This window comes from Hyla sarda, chromosome 4 (genome assembly GCF_029499605.1).
Source record: "Hyla sarda isolate aHylSar1 chromosome 4, aHylSar1.hap1, whole genome shotgun sequence".
Taxonomy (NCBI): domain Eukaryota; kingdom Metazoa; phylum Chordata; class Amphibia; order Anura; family Hylidae; genus Hyla; species Hyla sarda.
In genome coordinates this window covers 13919612-13939229 of record NC_079192.1, presented here as the reverse complement: position 1 = coordinate 13939229, position 19618 = coordinate 13919612, and the positions used below count along the sequence as shown (strand labels likewise).

General features: G+C 47.1%; 1 protein-coding gene across 1 annotated transcript; it reads right to left on the bottom strand.

Moving 5' to 3' along the window:
* Positions 1–393: 393 nt before the first annotated feature.
* LOC130367260 (olfactory receptor 476-like) lies at positions 394–19079 on the bottom strand. Its single transcript, XM_056569666.1, has 4 exons — positions 18731–19079; positions 2991–3068; positions 1378–2333; positions 394–567 (listed from the first exon to the last, which is right to left on the bottom strand). Exons 1-4 carry the CDS (start codon positions 19077–19079, stop codon positions 394–396), a joined length of 1557 nt encoding a protein of 518 aa, XP_056425641.1.
* Between the last annotated feature and the right edge of the window lie 539 nt (positions 19080–19618).

The following is a 19618-nucleotide window of genomic DNA, read 5'->3' as shown; positions in this document are numbered from 1 at the left end:
ACTTCTATAGTGTTTCCGCACTCCCATTCACACTTCTTAATGTCCGCTTGTGGGCTTTAATTTGAGGCGGAATTCCACAAGCGGAAATTCTGCCGTGTGAATAGACCCCTAGGCTGGGTTCACACTGTGGAATTTCTGGGCCGAATTTCTGCCGGAGATCGATCCGGCGACACTAGGACCGCGCGGACTGCATTGCACTGCATTGCACTGCATTGCAGTCCCCATGGACGGCAATGCATTTCTGGGTGGATCTTTTTGGAGATCTGCTCAGAAATGCATTGACATCTATGGGGGACGGCAATGCAGTCCGTGTGGTCCTAGTGCCGCCGGCTTGATCTCTGGCAGAAATTCTGCCCAGAAATTCCACAGTGTGAACCTAGCCTTAGAGTGCATTCATACCTCGTTTGATCCTTCTGGCAGCTGGATCCAATGGGAGAATGTCAAAACCAGCTGCTGCAGGATCCCTGCCGGAACTGTGCCGTACCCATTCAATTCAATAAGCCAGATGGAATCAGCTAGTAACTCTGCTTGGGTCATTTTCCCACTGGATCTGGCTTTTGGCTGGAACTTAAAAAAAACAAAGCAAACCATGGTTTTCAGTCTAGCCAAAAGCCAGATAGGGTCAAAAAAGCACCCAACCAGAGTCACTAGCTGTCCAGCTCTTTGAAATGAATGGGGTACTTAGTTTAGAAATCTCCCACTGGATCAGGCCCCGGAAGCTCAAAATGCACCATAACTAGCCAACACCCCCAAAGTACAAAGGATACTCAGAACTTGCTATTTCTTGAAGAACATAAAGGCTTTATTTACATGTTGGGAACAATACGGCACCGTACAGTTATGGGTGCGGTGTTATGGCTCCACCAAAGCCTTTGTCAAGAGTGGACAAAGGCTCTGGTGGAACCCCAAGGCCGTGTCCAGCACTGCACGGTGCCGTATTGTCCACAACATGTGAATAAAGCCTCTACAGACCTCACATATGAGTTGTTTCGGGGTTTGAAGCTCAGTAAATGGCCACACACACAAAAGGGACAGATGTGATATGGTTTATGGATGGAAATGGCTGTTTTTCCCAAATGTCATATATCCCTCATACATGGCTTGTTTCTAATACTGAAGCTATGGCATAGCTAACTAATCCAGTACTGATGTCTGGTCATAGTAAGTGGAAACCATACTAAAAACCCATTGTTTACTAGATCGTTCAGGCACGCTTTGAATGTACAAATGAAGAGTCTTGTTACCAGGTCTACTGAAGGACCTTTACTACTGAACCCTGCGCATATCTCAATGGGACACATAATGGTTTTAGAAGAAACATGAGTAACAGAACAAATGCTCAGTTCTTGTTTAGATGTGAAATTTGGACAAACGTACAATGGCGTTTTTAATATCCTGGTTCCTTAAGCTGTAGATCAGAGGGTTGAACAGAGGAGTCACTAAGGCATAAAGTAACGTCAGACCCTTGTTTGCATTTATGAACTTCTCTTTCAATGGAAATATGTAAATGGAGGATAACGTCCCATAATACAGACATACAGAGGTCAGGTGGGAGCTACAGGTGGAGAAAGCTTTCTGTCTTCCTATGCTGGTGGGGATATTGAGGACTGTCTGTAGTATGGAGATGTAGCTGACCACGATGAACAAGAATGGAGACAAGATAATGGGATAAGCAAGCAAAGCCGTGACTAGTTCAACCGAAGACGTATCCGAGCAAGAGAGCTTAACCAGAGGAGCAATGTCACAAAAAAAATGGTCGATGATGTTATGGTAGCAAAATGTCAATTTCCTTAGGAAAACGTATACAACAATGGACAAAGAGAAACCCAACAACCAGCAGAGGCTGACCATATGTATTTGGCGCGTGAAGGTCATAACGATGGCATAGTGTAGTGGCCTGCAGATGGCCACGTGCCGGTCAAAGGACATCACTGCCAACAACAAGCATTGGGCTATGGTTGGAACTGCTGATAAGTAGAACTGGAAAATACACTGAGAAACAGAGACTTTCCCTCCACCCTCCAGGATAAGCCTCAGCATATTTGGCACAATGTTGGTGGTGAACAAGATCTCCGATAGAGACAGCTGGCTGAGGAAGAAGTACATCGGGCAATGAAGACTCTTCTTGGATGCAACCAAAGTAATAACAAGGATATTTCCAGATAAAGCCATTATATGAATGACCAGTAGGATGATGAAGGTCAGAATCCTGAAGTGGGCGAGGTTCCCGAATCCCAGAAGAAGAAATTCTGTCACCATTGTGTGATTCTTCTCATCCATTCCCTGGAGACCAATAGAACCTACTTCCTTGTCAACAGCATTTATAAGGTTTCCTTAAAATTTTACATATGAACCCATAGAGAAATCATTGGCCAATGAGGAGTTGACATACTGCTAAGGTTCCTAGCTGATGACCAGGACATTTGTCATTAATTTCTTTATTTGGGCTTGTTTGATGGAACATCAAGTCCTACTAGTGTTCTGGATCAGTATTAAAGGGGTACTCCAGTGGAAAACACACATATATATATATATATATATATATATATATATATATATATGGTTTTTTGTTAACAGATATTTAAATATCCTAATCCTTCCAGTACTTATCAGCTGCTGTATGCTCCACAGGAAGTTGTGTGATTCTTTCCAGTCTGACCACAGTGCTCTCTGCTGACACCTCTGTCCATGTCAGGAACTGTCCAGAGCAGGATAGGTTTGCTATGGGGATTTACTCCTACTCTGGACATGGACACAGGTGGCAGCAGAGAGCACTGTGGTCAGACAGAAAATAACTACACAACTTCCTCCGGAGCATACAGAAGCTGATAATTACTGGAAGGATTAAGATTTTTAAATAGAAGTCATTTATAAACTTTCTGGTATCAGTTGATTAAAAAAAAAAAAAAATATATATATATATATATATATATATATATTTTTTCCACCAGAGTACCCCTTTAAAAGATAGAATGAGTGATTGAGCTTACTTGATCCCAATGTTAATGGAACCTCCGTGTGGAGGCCACCATGTAAGACATTGAGGAATGCTTCAACAATAGGAGAACCTAAATTGTATTTATATGGTGTGTTACAAATCATTATTGTCCACTAAAATACATGTAAAACCAGCACCGAGTAAAATTCAACTTTTCCAAAAACTTTAAAAACAGCATCACATGTAAGGTAATAGCATAGACAAGGCTCTAGGCCGATACAACCGCCTTACAAGAGTTGAGGTTTTTCATTTTTTTTTCATTATCTTTTGGGATTTTACTGGACTTGGTGATGGTGGTCTTACTTCTGTTTCGGAACCTGAAACAAACCGTACATTATTTTCTAGCCTCCCACTCTCAGATTTTTATTTTTTCCTCAATTTACTTAATGCAAACTCTGTTGTGTTTTGTCTCTTATGAAGGGTTGGAGTTTTTTGATTATTGGAAACATAGGTGTTTCTATTTTATTTAATCTTACATTTTTTTTGTACATAAAACAGCATTTAGAGATATGCTTTACAGCGAGCCGTCCCATTACCATGAATGGGAAATGTGTCTGGGCATGTTCTGTGACCTTTTCAGAGGTCATTCTACAAGTAGGGGGAGGCTAAGCTGTGAGCACCAGCTATTGCAGTGCATACCTCTGTTATCTATACACTGGTGTCGCCTTTGACTGTATTCCTGTCTGTGATGATAAGGAGGAGACTGCTGAGAAATGATCTGTACAGAACAGGAAGTCTAATCTTAGTTTTAGGCCAGAGCAGAATGGAGCAGAGCAGAATGGAGCAGAGCAGAATGGAAACTGCAAGATTATTCTAAAATGTAGATAGTAAATGGAAAACTTGCTAAATTATCACCATAGATAATTAAAAATATAGTGAACGATTCGGTTTAAACAATAGGCCATTTTCTGATGACACTTTGTCCTATTCTAACAATGGTTTGGGCAGTAGCAGAGGTAACAAACACATTCCATATAAAACCTATCTGGACTAAAAGTAGTGATGCCAAGATTTTGACAATCAGGACTTGTGTATAAAAGGCGACGTGTATAATGTCTAAAAACAATGATAATGTCTTTATGCAATTTAACTAATAAAGCCAATTACAACGATCCTGTAGTATTTGGAATTATATAACTGTGTGATGTACAACTTTACTTCTATATCTTCCATCCCTATCGTTGTGAGTACCTGTATAATCCTACGGACTCCTGATTCATGTGAGCGTTGTTTCTGATGTCCGGTTGCCTGTAGGGGGCCAAAATACCTTCCAACGCATTTCGGAAACTAGTGCGGGATGGTCCGAATTGGCTCCTACAGCCTTTTATATTTTCCAAGGGGGACTTCAAACAGACTAATTGAAATCTTGCAGATAATTTTAATTCCTATGTTCTGAAAGCCTGTAATTATGTTCATCATGGTTAATTATTGCAGAAAGCCGAACAGTTCCAAATTAGCATCAAGGCCATATGGAAACATTGTATTTAGATTGAATATCCATTTAGATTCTGCCGGTGATAATTGGTCAATGTAATTTCCCCCTCTACAATGCGGGATCATTTTCTCCATCCCAAAGTAGTTGGACCCTTCTATAGGTTGATTGGGTTTTTCTTTGTTATGCATTGACAATGGATGTCCTTCAAAGCCTCTTCGTATATTATATAAGTGTTCTCCTATTCTAACACTGTTGTCCCTTGGTCCTTCCTCTATATATTCCATCGCATAGACATTTTAATCCGTCAATGATGCCCTTAGTTTTGCAATTTATATGATCCTTGATTTTGTATTCCATACTACTTTGTAAACTATTAAATTAAAATAACGGTGTCTGGTGTTTTATTGCTTTACAATGCTCGCAAGGAAAAACACCTTTTTTCACTGATAAAGATTTTTTTCCATTTTTATTTGTTGGTCGATCTAGTTCTTTATGTTTAATACATCTCTTTATCGTAGGGGCTATGTGATTTCCATTATTTGGTGCTTTCCGGAATACAAATGAATGGGCCGTCATTAAATATTCTCCTATAACCTCACCATTTTGCAGGATGCCCCGTTTTCTGGATACAATGCGTTGGAAGAGGAAACGGTGTCTATTGTAAGTGGTTATCATTGGAATCTGTATTTTTTTATTTTCATTTTCTCCGTTTGACTTTTTTATTCTTTTATTTATCAGTTCCTTTCGTTCCATTTTTATCACCTCATCCTGTACTTGTTGTAGTGGTTCTTTTTCATATCCCTTATTAATGAATTTGGTTTGTAATGCTTGTGCTTCTATTATGTAATCTTCCTTTTCAGTGCAATTACGGGGTAGTCTCATAAATTGGCTCCGGGGTATGTCTGGGGGGGGGGGGTGTATGTCTGTGAGCCATATAGGTAAATTACAGCTATCCATCCGTATTAAACTGCTGCTTTCCGTAGGTTTGTTGCATATTGTAGTTGTGACTTTATTGTCTTTAATCAAAATACTTAAATCTAAACAAAAATTGCACTTGTAGTGATATTGTCACCAGTGAAATTTAGGAAAAAAAATGTATTTTTATTGATTTCCTCTAAAAACATGCTTAAGGCAGGTTCCCCTCCTTTCCATATAAATATTACGTCGTCTATAAATCTCCGCAAGAGGACTAAATTCACACCCACCAATTCCCTCGGCTTTGGGGAATAGGAGAACACCTATATAATATACGAAGAGGCTTTGAAGGACATCCATCAGGGGTCAAGTCTTGGGGAAAAAGGTGTGGGAACTCATCCAAGATTTCCACTCAAGGGCTGGTCCTGCTAATGGGAACGGTGTTAATGCTTGGAAAAAGTACAGAAACTCAGTTCCCACGCGTTCCTGCAGGACTTGAGCCCTGACATCCATTGTCAATGCATGACAAAGAAAAACACAATCAATCTATAGAAGGGTCCAACTACTTTGGGATGGAGAAAATGATCCCGCATTGTAGAGGGGGAAATTACATTGACCAATTATCACAGGCAGAATCTAAATGGATATTCAATCTGAATACAATAATTCCGTATGGCCTTGATGCTGAATTGGAACTGTTTGACTTTCTGCAATAATTTACTATAAAGAACATAATTACAGGCTTTCAGCATAAATGAATTAAAGGGTTATGAAATCTGGGTACAATAATCTGCACACAGCCTTTGTACTGTGTGCAGGTGGTGGGTATAGCAATGTTTTCACCGAATATTTGCAGGCTATCATGACCCCAAAAATGATTTTGATCAAAGCCACTGACGGTCGGATAGGCGTGGCGTGAGGTAAGTGATGCCCCGCCGCCTCCACGCCCACCCCCTGTATGTCAGCGCTGGGACCGCTGTGTGATTGACACAGCGCATGCGCCCTTCAGCTCATCTCAGCTCCCCCAGCGATTGCTCGCTCCCGCCGCCATCTTCCTCCTCAGTGCGCCTGTGCAGTGCTAGGTGCAGAGAGCGCGCTTCCTCTCTGCCCCTAGTATAAGGAACTGTCCTGCTTGCGCGTGCGTCTAAACCAGAGAGAAAGTGAGCAAAAAAAGTGAGCTGAAGGGCGCATGCGCTAGGACCTGTGTGTCAATCACACAACATTTGGGTTATGGCCGATCAGTGAATATGTGAACTTATGTTATAGTCTTCTTATTGTGACCTTTATTTGGATATTTCCATCATTCACATTGTGGTAACTTATCCGGGGTCAAGTCCTGGAAAAAATAGTGTGGGAACTCACCCAAGATTTCCACTCATGGGCTGGTCCTACAGGATTCCGGCTAATGGGAACAGTGGAGGAGATTTATCAAAACCCGCCCAGAGGAAAAGTTGCTGAGTTGCCCATAGCAACCAATCAGATCGCTGCTTTCATTTTTAACAAGACCTCTGCAAAATGAAAGAAGCGATCTGATTGGTTGCTATGGGCAACTCAGCTACTTATCCTCTGGACAGGTTTTGATAAATATCCCCCACTGGTGTTCTTGGTGTGGGGAAATAGTGCAGGAACTCCATTCCCATGCCCTGTAACTTAGGCATTATACTTTAATGATAAAATTGTGATTAGAGATGAGCGAACTTACAGTAAATTCGATTCGTCACGAACTTCTCCGCTCGGCAGTTGATGACTTTTACTGCATAAATTAGTTCAGCTTTACGGTGCTCCGGTGGGCTGGAAAAGGTGGATACAGTCCTAGGAGACTATTTCCTAGGACTGTATCCACCTTTTCCAGCCTACCGGAGCACCTGAAGGCTGAACTAATTTATGCAGGAAAAGTCATCAACTGCCGAGCCGAGAAGTTCGTGACGAATCGAATTTACTGTACGTTCGCTCATCTCTAATTGTGATGATGTGTGCGGGGTGAGGAGTGCGCCAGATCTGTAGGTTAAAGGGGTACTAAGGTGGAAAACTTTTTTTTATTTTTTTTAAATCAACTGGTGCCAGTACGTTAAACAGATTTGTAAATTACTTCTATTATAAAAAATCTTAATCCTTCCAGTACTTATTAGCTGTTGAATACTACAGAGGAAATTATTTTCTTTTTGGAACACAGAGCTCTCTGCTGACATCACGAGCACAGTGCTCTCTGCTGACATCTCTGTCCATTTTAGGAACTGTCCAGAGCAGCATATGTTTTCTATGGGGATTTCCCCCTACTCTGGACAGTTCTTAAAATGGTGTCAGCAGAGAGCTCTGTGTCCCAAAAAGAAAATAATTTCCTGTGTAGTATTCAGCAGCTAATAAGTACTGGAAGGATTAAGATTTTTTTTTTAATAGAAGTAATTTGCAAATCTGTTTAACTTTCTGGCACCAGTTGATTAAAATTAAGTTTGCCACCGGAGTCCCCCTTTAAGGTTAGGAGAAGACATATAGTAGGACATAGTGGTGGCAGTCCTATCTGGTCCTGGAGCCTGGGGAAGCCCAAGGCCCCCACATCATGTAAGAAGAAACCAGTGTTATAAATGGGGCATAGCAGTTGGGGGCCCGGGACTTCAGGATACAAATGTTACTGTATTTTTCGCCCTATAGGACGCACCGGCATATAAGACGCACCCAATTTATAGGCGCAAAATCTAAAAAAAATAAAGATTTTTAATCCAATAGTGGTCTTCAACCTGCGGACCTCCAGATGTTGCAAAACTACAACTCCCAGCATGCCCGGACAGCCGTTGGCTGTCCGGGCATGCTGGGAGTTGTAGTTTTGCAACATCTGGAGGTCCGCAGGTTGAAGACCACTGGTATAGGAGGTAATACTCACGTGTCCCCGCCGCTCCGGACCCGTCACCGCTGCCCTGGATGTCGCTCCATCGCTGTCGCCGTGTCCCCGTCGCTCCGGAACGTCTCTGCTGCCGGCCTGGATTCCTCGCTCTCCGTCGCCGCCATCACGTCGTTACGCACGCCGACACACGTACGCGACGACGTGATGACGAGGAAGGAGAGCGCCGGCCATACAGGGGAGCCCTGAACGGAGAAGACACCGAGGAGGAAGGTAAGGTCCCTCCCGGTGTCCTGTAAGCACTAACCCGGCTATTCGGTCGGGCTGTTCGGGACCGCCGCGATTTCACCGAACAGCCCGACTGAACAGCCGGGTTAGTGTCACTTTCCCTTCAGACGCGGCGGTCAGCTTTGATCGCCGCGTCGGAAGGGTTAATACAGGGCATCACCGCGATCGGTGATGTCCTGTATTAGCCGCGGGTCCCGGCCGTTGATGGACGCAGGGACCGCCGCGATAGGGGTGTATTCGCCGTATAAGACGCACCGACTTTTTCCCCCCAGTTTTGGGGAAGAAAAAGTGCGTCTTATACGGCAAAAAATACGGTATTTCATCGGATTGTACCCAGCATCGGGTGGAAAGTTATAATTCAGGCTTTTTCTAAATTTTCCAAGTTGGAATGATATTCTAAAGGAAATATTCGAGGTGTTTCCACATCTTACCCGACACATCGCTGTTCTGTAGAGGAGCTGGAGTGTTGTTACTCTACAAGGACGTGATTATATAAGGAGATGAGATCCTCCGAGAGGAAGGTCCCAGAGTCCCACAACTGACACCTTCTCTGCTCTTTACTAACTTTATTCTTTAAAGGGGTACTCCGGTGGAAAACTTTTTTTCTTTTAAATCAACTGGTGGCAGAAAGTTAAACATATTTGTAAATTACTTCTACTAAAAAAATCTTAATCCTTCCAGTACTTATTAGCTGCTTAATCCTTTCTTTTTGGAACACTGATGACATCACAAGCACAGTGCTCTCTGCTGACATCTCTGTCCATTTTAGCAGCCATGCATAGCAGATGCATGCTAAGGGCAGCATGGTGGCTCAGTGGTTCAAATCCCACTAAGGACAACAATAAATAAAGTGTTATTATTATTATTATTATTATTATAATAACATCAGCAGAGAGCACTGTGCTCGTGATGTCCTCAGAGAGCATTCCAAAAAGAAAAGAATTTCCTCTGTAGTATTCAGCAGCCAATAAGTACAGGAAGGATTAAGATTTTTTAATAGAAGTAATTTACAAATATGTTTAACTTTCTGCCACCAGTTGATTTAAAAGAAAAAAGTTTTTCACCGGAGTACCCCTTTAATCTGATGAATTGAGAGTAAGGGATATTGTTTTTAATATAATGGGGGTGTGAACTTTGATAGTCTAATAAAGAATTTCTTGCTGTCATTTTTCGGTAACCTTCTGTTTTTAGCACATTATTTTCAATGTTTAGAGTCACGTCCAGAAAATTAAGAGATTTGCCTCCATATTCATGAGTAAATAACATGTTCATATCATTTAAATTTAACCCCTTAAGGACTGAGCCCTTTTTCACCTTAAGGCCATTTTTTGCACATCTGACCACTGTCACTTTAAACATTAATAACTCTGATGCTTTTAGTTATCAATCTGATTCCGAGTTTGTTTTTTCGTGACATATTCTACTTTAACATAGTGGTAAAATTTTTTGGTAACTTGCATCCTTTCTTGGTGAAAAATCCCAAAATTTTATGAAAAATTTTAAAATTTTGCATTTTTCTAACTTTGAAGCTCTCTGCTTGTAAGGAAAATGGATATTCCAAATATTTTTTTTTATTCACATATACAATATGTCTACTTTATGTTTGCATCATAAAATTGACATGTTTTTACTTTTGGAAGACACCAGAGGGCTTCAAAGTTCAGCAGCAATTTTCCAATTTTTCACAAAATTTTGAGGTGGCACCAGTGCCACACTGACATGCATCACCCCCATAACCCCCCACGCCAAACCTCTCCTCATCATTACTATAACTAAACCCCCCGTCCCCCCGCACCTCTCCTCATCACTACTATAACCAGGGGGGGGGGTTATGGGGGGTGATGAGGAGAGGTGCAGGGGGGCACCTCTCGTCATCACTCCCCCATAACCCCCCTGCACCTCTCATCACCCCCATAACCCCCCTGCACCTCTCATCACCACCACCCACGGCACCTCTCATCACCCCCATAACCCCCCTGCACCTCTTATGACCCCCATAACCCCCCTGCACCTCTTATGACCCCCATAACCCCCCTGCACCTCTTATCACTCCCATAACACCCCCCTGCACCTTTCATCACCCCCATAACCCACCTGCACCTCTCATCACCCCCATAACACCCCTGCACCTCTCATTACCACCACCCCACGGCACCTCTTATCACCTCCATAACCCCCCTGCACCTCTCATCACCCCCATAACCCCCCTGCACCTCTCATCACCCCCATAACACCCCTGCACCTCTCATTACCACCACCCCACGGCACCTCTTATCACCTCCATAACCCCCCTGCACCTCTCATCACCCCCATAACATCCCCCTGCACCTCTCATCACCCCCATAACACCCTTGCACCTCTCATTACCACCACCCCACGGCACCTCTCATCACCCCATAACACCCCTGCACCTCTTATCACCCCCATAACACCCACCCTGCACCTCTTATCACCCCCATAACACCTCCCCTGCACCTCTTATCACCCCCTTAACACCCCCCTGCACCTCTTATCACCCCCATAACACCCCCTGCACCTCTAATCACCCCCATAACCCCTCCCCCCTGTCACGATGCCGGCTGGCAGGAGGTGGATCCTCTGTGCCAGAGAGGGATTGGCGTGGACCATGCTAGTGGACCGGTTCTAAGTCACTACTGGTGTTCACCAGAGCCCGCCGCAAAGCGGGATGGACTTGCTGCGGCGGTAGTGACCAGGTCGTATCCACTAGCAACGGCTCAACCTCTCTGACTGCTGAAGATAGGCGCGGTACAAGGGAGTAGACAGAAGCAAGGTCGGACGTAGCAGAAGGTCGGGGCAGGCAGCAAGGATCGTAGTCAGGGGCAACGGCAGGAGGTCTGGAACACAGGCTAGGAACATACAAGGGAACGCTTTCACTGGCACAATGGCAACAAGATCCGGCGAGGGAGTGCAGGGGAAGTGAGGTATACATAGGGAGTGCACAGGTGAACACACTGATTAGAACCACTGCGCCAATCAGCGGCGCAGTGGCCCTTTAAATCGCAGAGACCCGGCGCGCGCGCGCCCTAGGGAGCGGGGCCGCGCACGCCGGTACAGGACCGACGGAGAGTGAGTCAGGTACGGGAGCCGGGGTGCGCATCGCGAGCGGGCGCCACCCGTATCGCGAATCGCATCCCGGCTGGAGGCGGTATCGCAGCGCACCCGGTCAGTGGATCTGACCGGGGCGCTGCGGGAGCGAGAGTGTAGCGAGCGCTCCGGGGAGGAGCGGGGACCCGGAGCGCTCGGCGTAACAGTACCCCCCCCCTTGGGTCTCCCCCTCTTCTTGGAGCCTGAGAACCTGAGGACCAGACTTTTATCTAGGATATTGTCCTCAGGTTCCCAGGATCTCTCTTCAGGACCACAGCCCTCCCAGTCAACCAAAAAGAAGGTTTTTCCTCTGACCTTTTTGGAGGCCAGTATCTCCTTTACAGGAAAGATGTCTGAAGAACCGGAGACAGGAGTGGGAGAGATAAGTTTAGGAGAGAAACGGTTGATGATGAGTGGTTTAAGAAGAGAAACGTGAAAGGCATTAGGAATACGAAGAGAAGGAGGGAGAAGAAGTTTATAAGAGACAGGATTAATCTGGCACAAAATTTTGAAAGGACCAAGATAGCGTGGTCCCAATTTGTAGCTGGGAACACGGAAGCGGACATATTTAGCGGAGAGCCATACCTTGTCTCCGGGAGAAAAAATGGGGGGAGCTCTTCTTTTCTTATCAGCAAACTTCTTCATGCGTGATGAAGCCTGTAAGAGAGAATTTTGGGTCTCTTTCCATATGGTGGAAAGATCACGAGTTATTTCATCCACAGCGGGCAAACCAGAGGGCAAGGGAGTAGGGAGGGGGGGGGGGGGGAAGAGGGTGACGGCCGTACACCACGAAAAATGGGGATTTGGAAGAAGATTCCGAAACTCTGAAGTTATACGAGAATTCGGCCCATGGTAGAAGATCTGCCCAGTCATCCTGGCGGGAGGAAACAAAATGCCGTAAATAATCACCCAGGACCTGGTTAATTCTTTCTACTTGCTCATTGGATTGAGGATGATAAGCAGAAGAAAAGTTTAATTTAATCTTGAGTTGTTTACAGAGAGCCCTCCAGAATTTTGACACGAATTGGACGCCTCTATCCGAGACGATCTGCGTGGGCAACCCGTGAAGACGAAAAATGTGTACAAAAAATTGTTTTGCCAACTGAGGCGCAGAAGGAAGACCAGGAAGAGGGATGAAATGTGCCATCTTGGAGAATCGATCAACGACCACCCAAACAACAGTGTTGCCACGGGATGAGGGTAAGTCTGTAATAAAGTCCATACCAATCAGAGACCAAGGTTGTTCGGGAACAGGCAGAGGATGAAGAAGACCAGCGGGCTTCTGGCGAGGAGTCTTATCCCGGGCACAGACAGTGCAGGCCCGCACAAAATCAACAACATCCGTCTCCAGAGTCGGCCACCAATAGAAACAAGAGATGAGTTGCACGGATTTCTTGATGCCCGCATGGCCTGCGAGATGGGAGGAGTGACCCCATTTGAGGATTCCGAGGCGTTGGCGTGGAGTGACGAAGGTTTTCCCTGGAGGAGTTTGCCTGATGGAGGCTGGAGAAGTGGAGATCAGGCAGTCAGGAGGAATGATGTGTTGCGGAGAGAGCTCTACTTCCGAGGCATCCGAGGAACGAGAGAGAGCATCGGCCCTGATGTTCTTATCGGCAGGCCGAAAGTGAATTTCAAAATTAAACCGGGCAAAGAACAGAGACCACCTGGCCTGGCGAGGATTCAGCCGTTGGGCAGACTGGAGATAGGAGAGATTTTTGTGATCGGTGTAAATAATAACTGGAAATCTTGATCCCTCCAGCAGATGCCTCCATTCCTCAAGTGCTAATTTAATGGCTAGTAGCTCTCGATCCCCGATGGAGTAGTTCCTCTCCGCCGGAGAGAAGGTCCTAGAAAAAAAACCACAAGTAACAGCATGCCCGGAAGAATTTTTTTGTAGAAGGACCGCTCCCGCTCCTACTGAGGAGGCATCTACCTCCAATAGGAAGGGTTTAGATGGGTCAGGTCTGGAGAGCACGGGAGCAGAAGAAAAGGCAGACTTGAGCTGTTTAAAGGCGTCTTCCGCTTGAGGAGGCCATGACTTAGGATTGGCATTCTTTTTGGTTAAAGCCACGATAGGAGCCACAATGGTGGAAAAATGTGGAATAAATTGTCTGTAATAATTGGCGAACCCCAAAAAACGTTGGATAGCACGGAGTCCGGAGGGGCGTGGCCAATCTAAGACGGCAGAGAGTTTGTCTGGATCCATTTGTAGTCCCTGGCCAGAGACCAAGTATCCTAGGAAAGGAAGAGATTGACATTCAAACAGACATTTCTCCATCTTGGCATAAAGTTAATTGTCACGAAGTCTCTGAAGAACCATGCGGACATGCTGGCGGTGTTCTTCTAGGTTGGCAGAAAAAATCAGGATATCGTCCAGATACACAACAACACAGGAATATAAGAGATCACGAAAAATTTCATTAACAAAGTCTTGGAAGACGGCAGGGGCGTTGCACAGGCCAAAGGGCATGACCAGATACTCAAAGTGTCCATCTCTAGTGTTAAATGCCGTTTTCCATTCATCCCCCTCTCTGATGCGGATGAGATTATAAGCACCTCTTAAGTCCAGTTTGGTAAAGATGTGGGCACCTTGGAGGCGATCAAAGAGTTCAGAGATAAGAGGTAGAGGGTAGCGGTTCTTTACCGTGATTTTGTTAAGACCGCGGTAGTCAATGCAAGGGCGTAGGGAGCCATCTTTTTTGGACACAAAGAAAAATCCGGCTCCGGCAGGAGAGGAGGATTTGCGGATAAAGCCCTTTTTTAAATTTTCCTGGATGTACTCAGACATAGCAAGAGTCTCTGGGGCGGACAGAGGATAAATTCTGCCCCGGGGTGGAGTAGTGCCCGGGAGGAGGTCAATAGGACAGTCATAAGGCCTGTGAGGAGGAAGAGTCTCAGCTTGTTTTTTGCAAAACACATCAGCAAAGTCCATATAGGCCTTAGGGAGACCGGTTACAGGGGGAACCACAGGATCACGGCAGGGAGTACTGGTAACCGGTTTAAGGCAGTCCTTGAAACAAGAGGTACCCCAACTCTTGATCTCCCCTGTGGACCAATCCAGGGTTGGGGAATGGTGTTGAAGCCAGGGTAGTCCAAGGAGAATTTCGGAAGTGCAATTGGAGAGGACCAAAAACTCAATTCTTTCGTGATGAGGTCCGATGCACATTAGGAGGGGTTCCGTGCGGTAACGCACGGCACAGTCCAATCTTTCATTGTTAACGCAATTGATGTAAAGAGGTCTGGCGAGACTGGTCACTGGGATGTTGAACCTGTTGATGAGAGAGGCCAAAATAAAGTTTCCTGCAGATCCGGAATCCAAGAAGGCCATAGTAGAGAAGGAGAAGGAAGATGCAGATATCCGCACAGGCACAGTAAGACGTGGAGAAGCAGAGTAGACATCAAGGACTGTCTCACTTTTGTGCGGAGTCTGTGTACGTCTTTCCAGGCGGGGAGGACGGATAGGACAATCCTTCAGGAAGTGTTCGGTACCGGCACAGTACAGGCAGAGATTCTCCATGCGGCGTCGTGTCCTCTCTTGAGGTGTCAGGCGAGACCGGTCAACTTGCATAGCCTCCACGGCGGGAGGCACAGGAACGGATTGCAGAGGACCAGAGGAGAGAGGAGCCGGGGAGAAAAAACGCCTCGTGCGAACAAAGTCCATATCCTGGCGGAGCTCCTGACGCCTTTCGGAAAAACGCATGTCAATGCGAGTGGCTAGATGAATGAGTTCATGTAGGTTAGCAGGAATTTCTCGTGCGGCCAGAACATCTTTAATGTTGCTGGATAGGCCTTTTTTAAAGGTCGCGCAGAGGGCCTCATTATTCCAGGAAAGTTCTGAAGCAAGAGTACGGAATTGCACGGCGTACTCGCCAACGGAAGAATTACCCTGGACCAGGTTCAGCAGGGCAGTCTCAGCAGAAGAGGCTCGGGCAGGTTCCTCAAATACACTTCGAATTTCCGAGAAGAAGGAGTGTACAGAGGCAGTGACGGGGTCATTGTGGTCCCAGAGCGGTGTGGCCCATGACAGAGCTTTTCCAGACAGAAGGCTGACTACGAAAGCCACCTTAGACCTTTCAGTAGGAAACTGGTCCGACATCATCTCCAAGTGCAGGGAACATTGTGAAAGAAAGCCACGGCAAAACTTAGAGTCCCCATCAAATTTATCCGGCAAGGATAGTCGTAGGCCTGAGGCGGCCACTCGCTGCGGAGGAGGTGCAGGAGCTGGCGGAGGAGATGATTGCTGAAGCTGTGGTAGTAGCTGCTGTAGCATCACGGTCAGTTGAGACAGCTGGTGGCCTTGTTGCGCTATCTGTTGTGACTGCTGGGCGACCACCGTGGTGAGGTCGGCGACAACTGGCAGAGGAACTTCAGCGGGATCCATGGCCGGATCTACTGTCACGATGCCGGCTGGCAGGAGGTGGATCCTCTGTGCCAGAGAGGGATTGGCGTGGACCGTGCTAGTGGACCGGTTCTAAGTCACTACTGGTTCACCAGAGCCCGCCGCAAAGCGGGATGGACTTGCTGCGGCGGTAGTGACCAGGTCGTATCCACTAGCAACGGCTCAACCTCTCTGACTCCTGAAGATAGGCGCGGTACAAGGGAGTAGACAGAAGCAAGGTCGGACGTAGCAGAAGGTCGGGGCAGGCAGCAAGGATCGTAGTCAGGGGCAACGGCAGGAGGTCTGGAACACAGGCTAGGAACATACAAGGGAACGCTTTCACTGGCGCAATGGCAACAAGATCCGGCGAGGGAGTGCAGGGGAAGTGAGGTATACATAGGGAGTGCACAGGTGAACACACTGATTAGAACCACTGCGCCAATCAGCGGCGCAGTGGCCCTTTAAATCGCAGAGACCCGGCGCGCGTGCGCCCTAGGGAGCGGGGCCGCGCGCGCCGGGACAGGACCGACGGAGAGTGAGTCAGGTACGGGAGCCGGGGTGCGCATCGCGAGCGGGCGCCACCCGTATCGCGAATCGCATCCCGGCTGGAGGCGGTATCGCAGCGCACCCGGTCAGTGGATCTGACCGGGGCGCTGCGGGAGCGAGAGTGTAGCGAGCGCTCCGGGGAGGAGCGGGGACCCGGAGCGCTCGGCGTAACACCCCCCACACACACACACCCACTCATCACCATTGTAGTCCCCTAACACACACCCCCCGCCCCGGGGGGCCCTGCGCCAGTTTACTTACCCTGCCAGGGATCGATGCAACGGAGTGAGGCTGCTGCTCCTGTCACTGCACGGGGAGGATGCTAGAGGTTCGCGTGGGGACGTAAGCAGGGACAGGTCAGGTGATTGGAGTGGACATGCGTGCCTGCATGGGGCACGTGACGTCTCTACTCCCATCAGCCCCTGACCTGTCTGGCCCTGCTTTGTTTCTAAAGGGGCCCGCACCCCACAAAAAGGTAATTTTATTGAAATGTGCGGGCCCCCCGGACTATGAGGCCCGGTCATAGTCCTGGGGGCACCCAGCGGTCAGTGAGTAATAGTGGCAGTCACTCACTGACAGGCTAATTAAAAATGTCCGGGCCGAGTCTGTAGAGAGTAGACAAGCTAAAAGTTATAGCTGAGTTGGAGCTTGGAACAACAGAGCTGAATAGCACAGGTGTAAATGGTGCTTAGCTCAATAGCAGGTAGAGGCATAGTCTAGCAGTCCAAAGTCAGTACCAGGAGAGTCAGGAAAGTACCAAGAGGTCAGACAAGAGGCGGCATCACAAAACCGGCAGAGGTCAGGATACACATAGTACAGCAGAACAGCAGAATCAGCAGAACCTTCACAATGGATAACCACTTTGCAGGGAGGAGTGCTCTAAAATAGGAGAAGTCAGACAGGGATTGGAGGGGGAATAGATTCAGAGGCACGCATGAACCCTTAAGGAGACAGGCCTCATGTGGCCCCTGCTATATGCACCAGACAGTGTTGCTGGATGAGACAGTGCGGAGGGAACAGTCTGGAGCCTGCAGTGAGGAGGGAGAGCCGTGCAAGCAGTTCGGCCAAGGTAGGCAGTGGTACACACTGGCGGCTGTCAACCACATATCTACTCCTCGGGGACCTAACCACCTACCTGCTAGGGGAAACTAACTTCAAAGGAGAGCATTATCATTTGGGGTGCTATGGGTGGGGAAAGAGGGAAGATTAAGCCAGAAAAGGACAGAGCCTAAGATGTTTTTCTGGCAGATTCTGCAAAGATGAGCCTTGGACGAAATTATTCGTAATGGTTGCCTGGGTCAGATGGAGAAGAAAAGAAAATGACTCTGATCAGAGAAGCCACCCCCTATAGTCACTGTATTTAACTACACTGCTGTGGTGGCTACTGGATGTTGGTAGACATGCCTTGTTCCCTTTGTAACACCTGGGCACGGTCTGAAGGTGGGAGGTAGTCTTCCTGGGCCACCAGACACGATGAGTCAATAAACACACCAACGTAAAGTTACGGTTAACCGCCTTTACTGAGATTGTGAAAGTGGTATAACACAAACAGCTGGCCTTTGTGTGATAGTGCAGCATTCCCCTTGCAAGCCTTGTTGTCGTTCTGAGACTTGTGGTGCTTTTGACTGGACGGGATTGTAGAATTTGTGGTTCTGGTAGCTAGGATCCTACCAAGGTACTGTAGACTATTGGTGGACAACTTCTCTCATCCTTCTCTCTTTTCATCAGGTGGTGTGGGGTACGAGGAGCCTCTGACGGAGTCACGATGCTCTGGATCCAAGAGACCCTTGACAATTGTGAGCCAGAAATGTGGGGCTTATGGTGACCACCACCTGTATGGATGCCGCGGCTTGTGGTAAGGGAGCTGTTGCCGACTCTTCCTTCACAGGCAAAGGAGCCAGGGCTTCCTTCATGTAACGGAAGAACTGTGGATCGTCTCCGAAGACCCACTTTGGCAGCGGAGGCGACTTGGGCCTACTATGGATTTCCAGCTCTTGTTCTGGTTCAGTGTTCGGTATGGTGGCTGACACCGGTTTGGGACTAGAACAGGGTGAGGGCAAGGTGAACCCTGTCCCGGAAGGGGCACTGACCTAGGAGGCGTCGCTGCGTAGCTCTGCCCAGGATCCCCACAAGGTGAAATGAGGCGAAAGTGTCAATGGCAATGGCGCCCGGGATGATGCAGGAGACCATGCTTCAGGGCTGCCGCCGGCGGAGTCCCAGGTGGCTTACTAGCATCACTGATGCAGTCCTTCAGGTCGATGGCATGGGCCAAGAACACTTCAGTGGCAGCTGCCTCCACTTGCTGTGGGCTCGCTCGCTTAAGCTCACCACGTGGAGTTTCCATCTTGATACACCTTCGCTGCTCCTTACAAGACGAATCTGATGGGTGGAGTCCTGCCACTGACTTTATAGAAGACTTCCCCAAAATGTCCATCAGCCAGAAGTACATAATCCGTGCATCCTCTTCAACCGTCCCTTGTTGAACAAGGGGGCTGTCCTTTGAGTTCCACTTAGGCTTGCGTGCTTTGCGCTCGGCTGAGTTAACCCCTGCTGGGGTGGACTGGAATCTGTTGCGCATTATTAATTTGTTGCGCTGCTTGCACATACTGTAGAAATTGGAACACACAGTCCTTGGCAATCTTCGCACGATATATGGCTGTGAATAAAGTTCTCCCCCTCTATTTTGTAAGTGTATAGGTGTTTTCTTCAGTAGTAGTATAGTGGTCACTATGTGGTAGTAATGATAGTGATCATGGCGTGGTAGTGTTATCTGCCTCTTTCATAGTGATATTATTGGTCTTAATATACCAGGTATTTTTGAATAACAGTATGGAGATAATGCGTATGCTATGTGTGTCTGTCTTCTATACCAGGCACCAACCTATCTTCTCCTGGCCCTGCTTTACTGAATGTCCTGGCACCGACTCTCTTTTCGGTCCTCTGCATTGGATTGCCATGGCCACCTTCCCCTGAGGATGAAGTCAGCCCTAGTGGACTATGTAGAGGGGCTTCTTGCTGCTAAATGCCATTAAATGATTAGAGTTCTGATTTCCTATGAGGAAAGAACCAGTTACTCTTACTGCTATTGGTCCTGATCCTATTCCTGACCCTACCCTA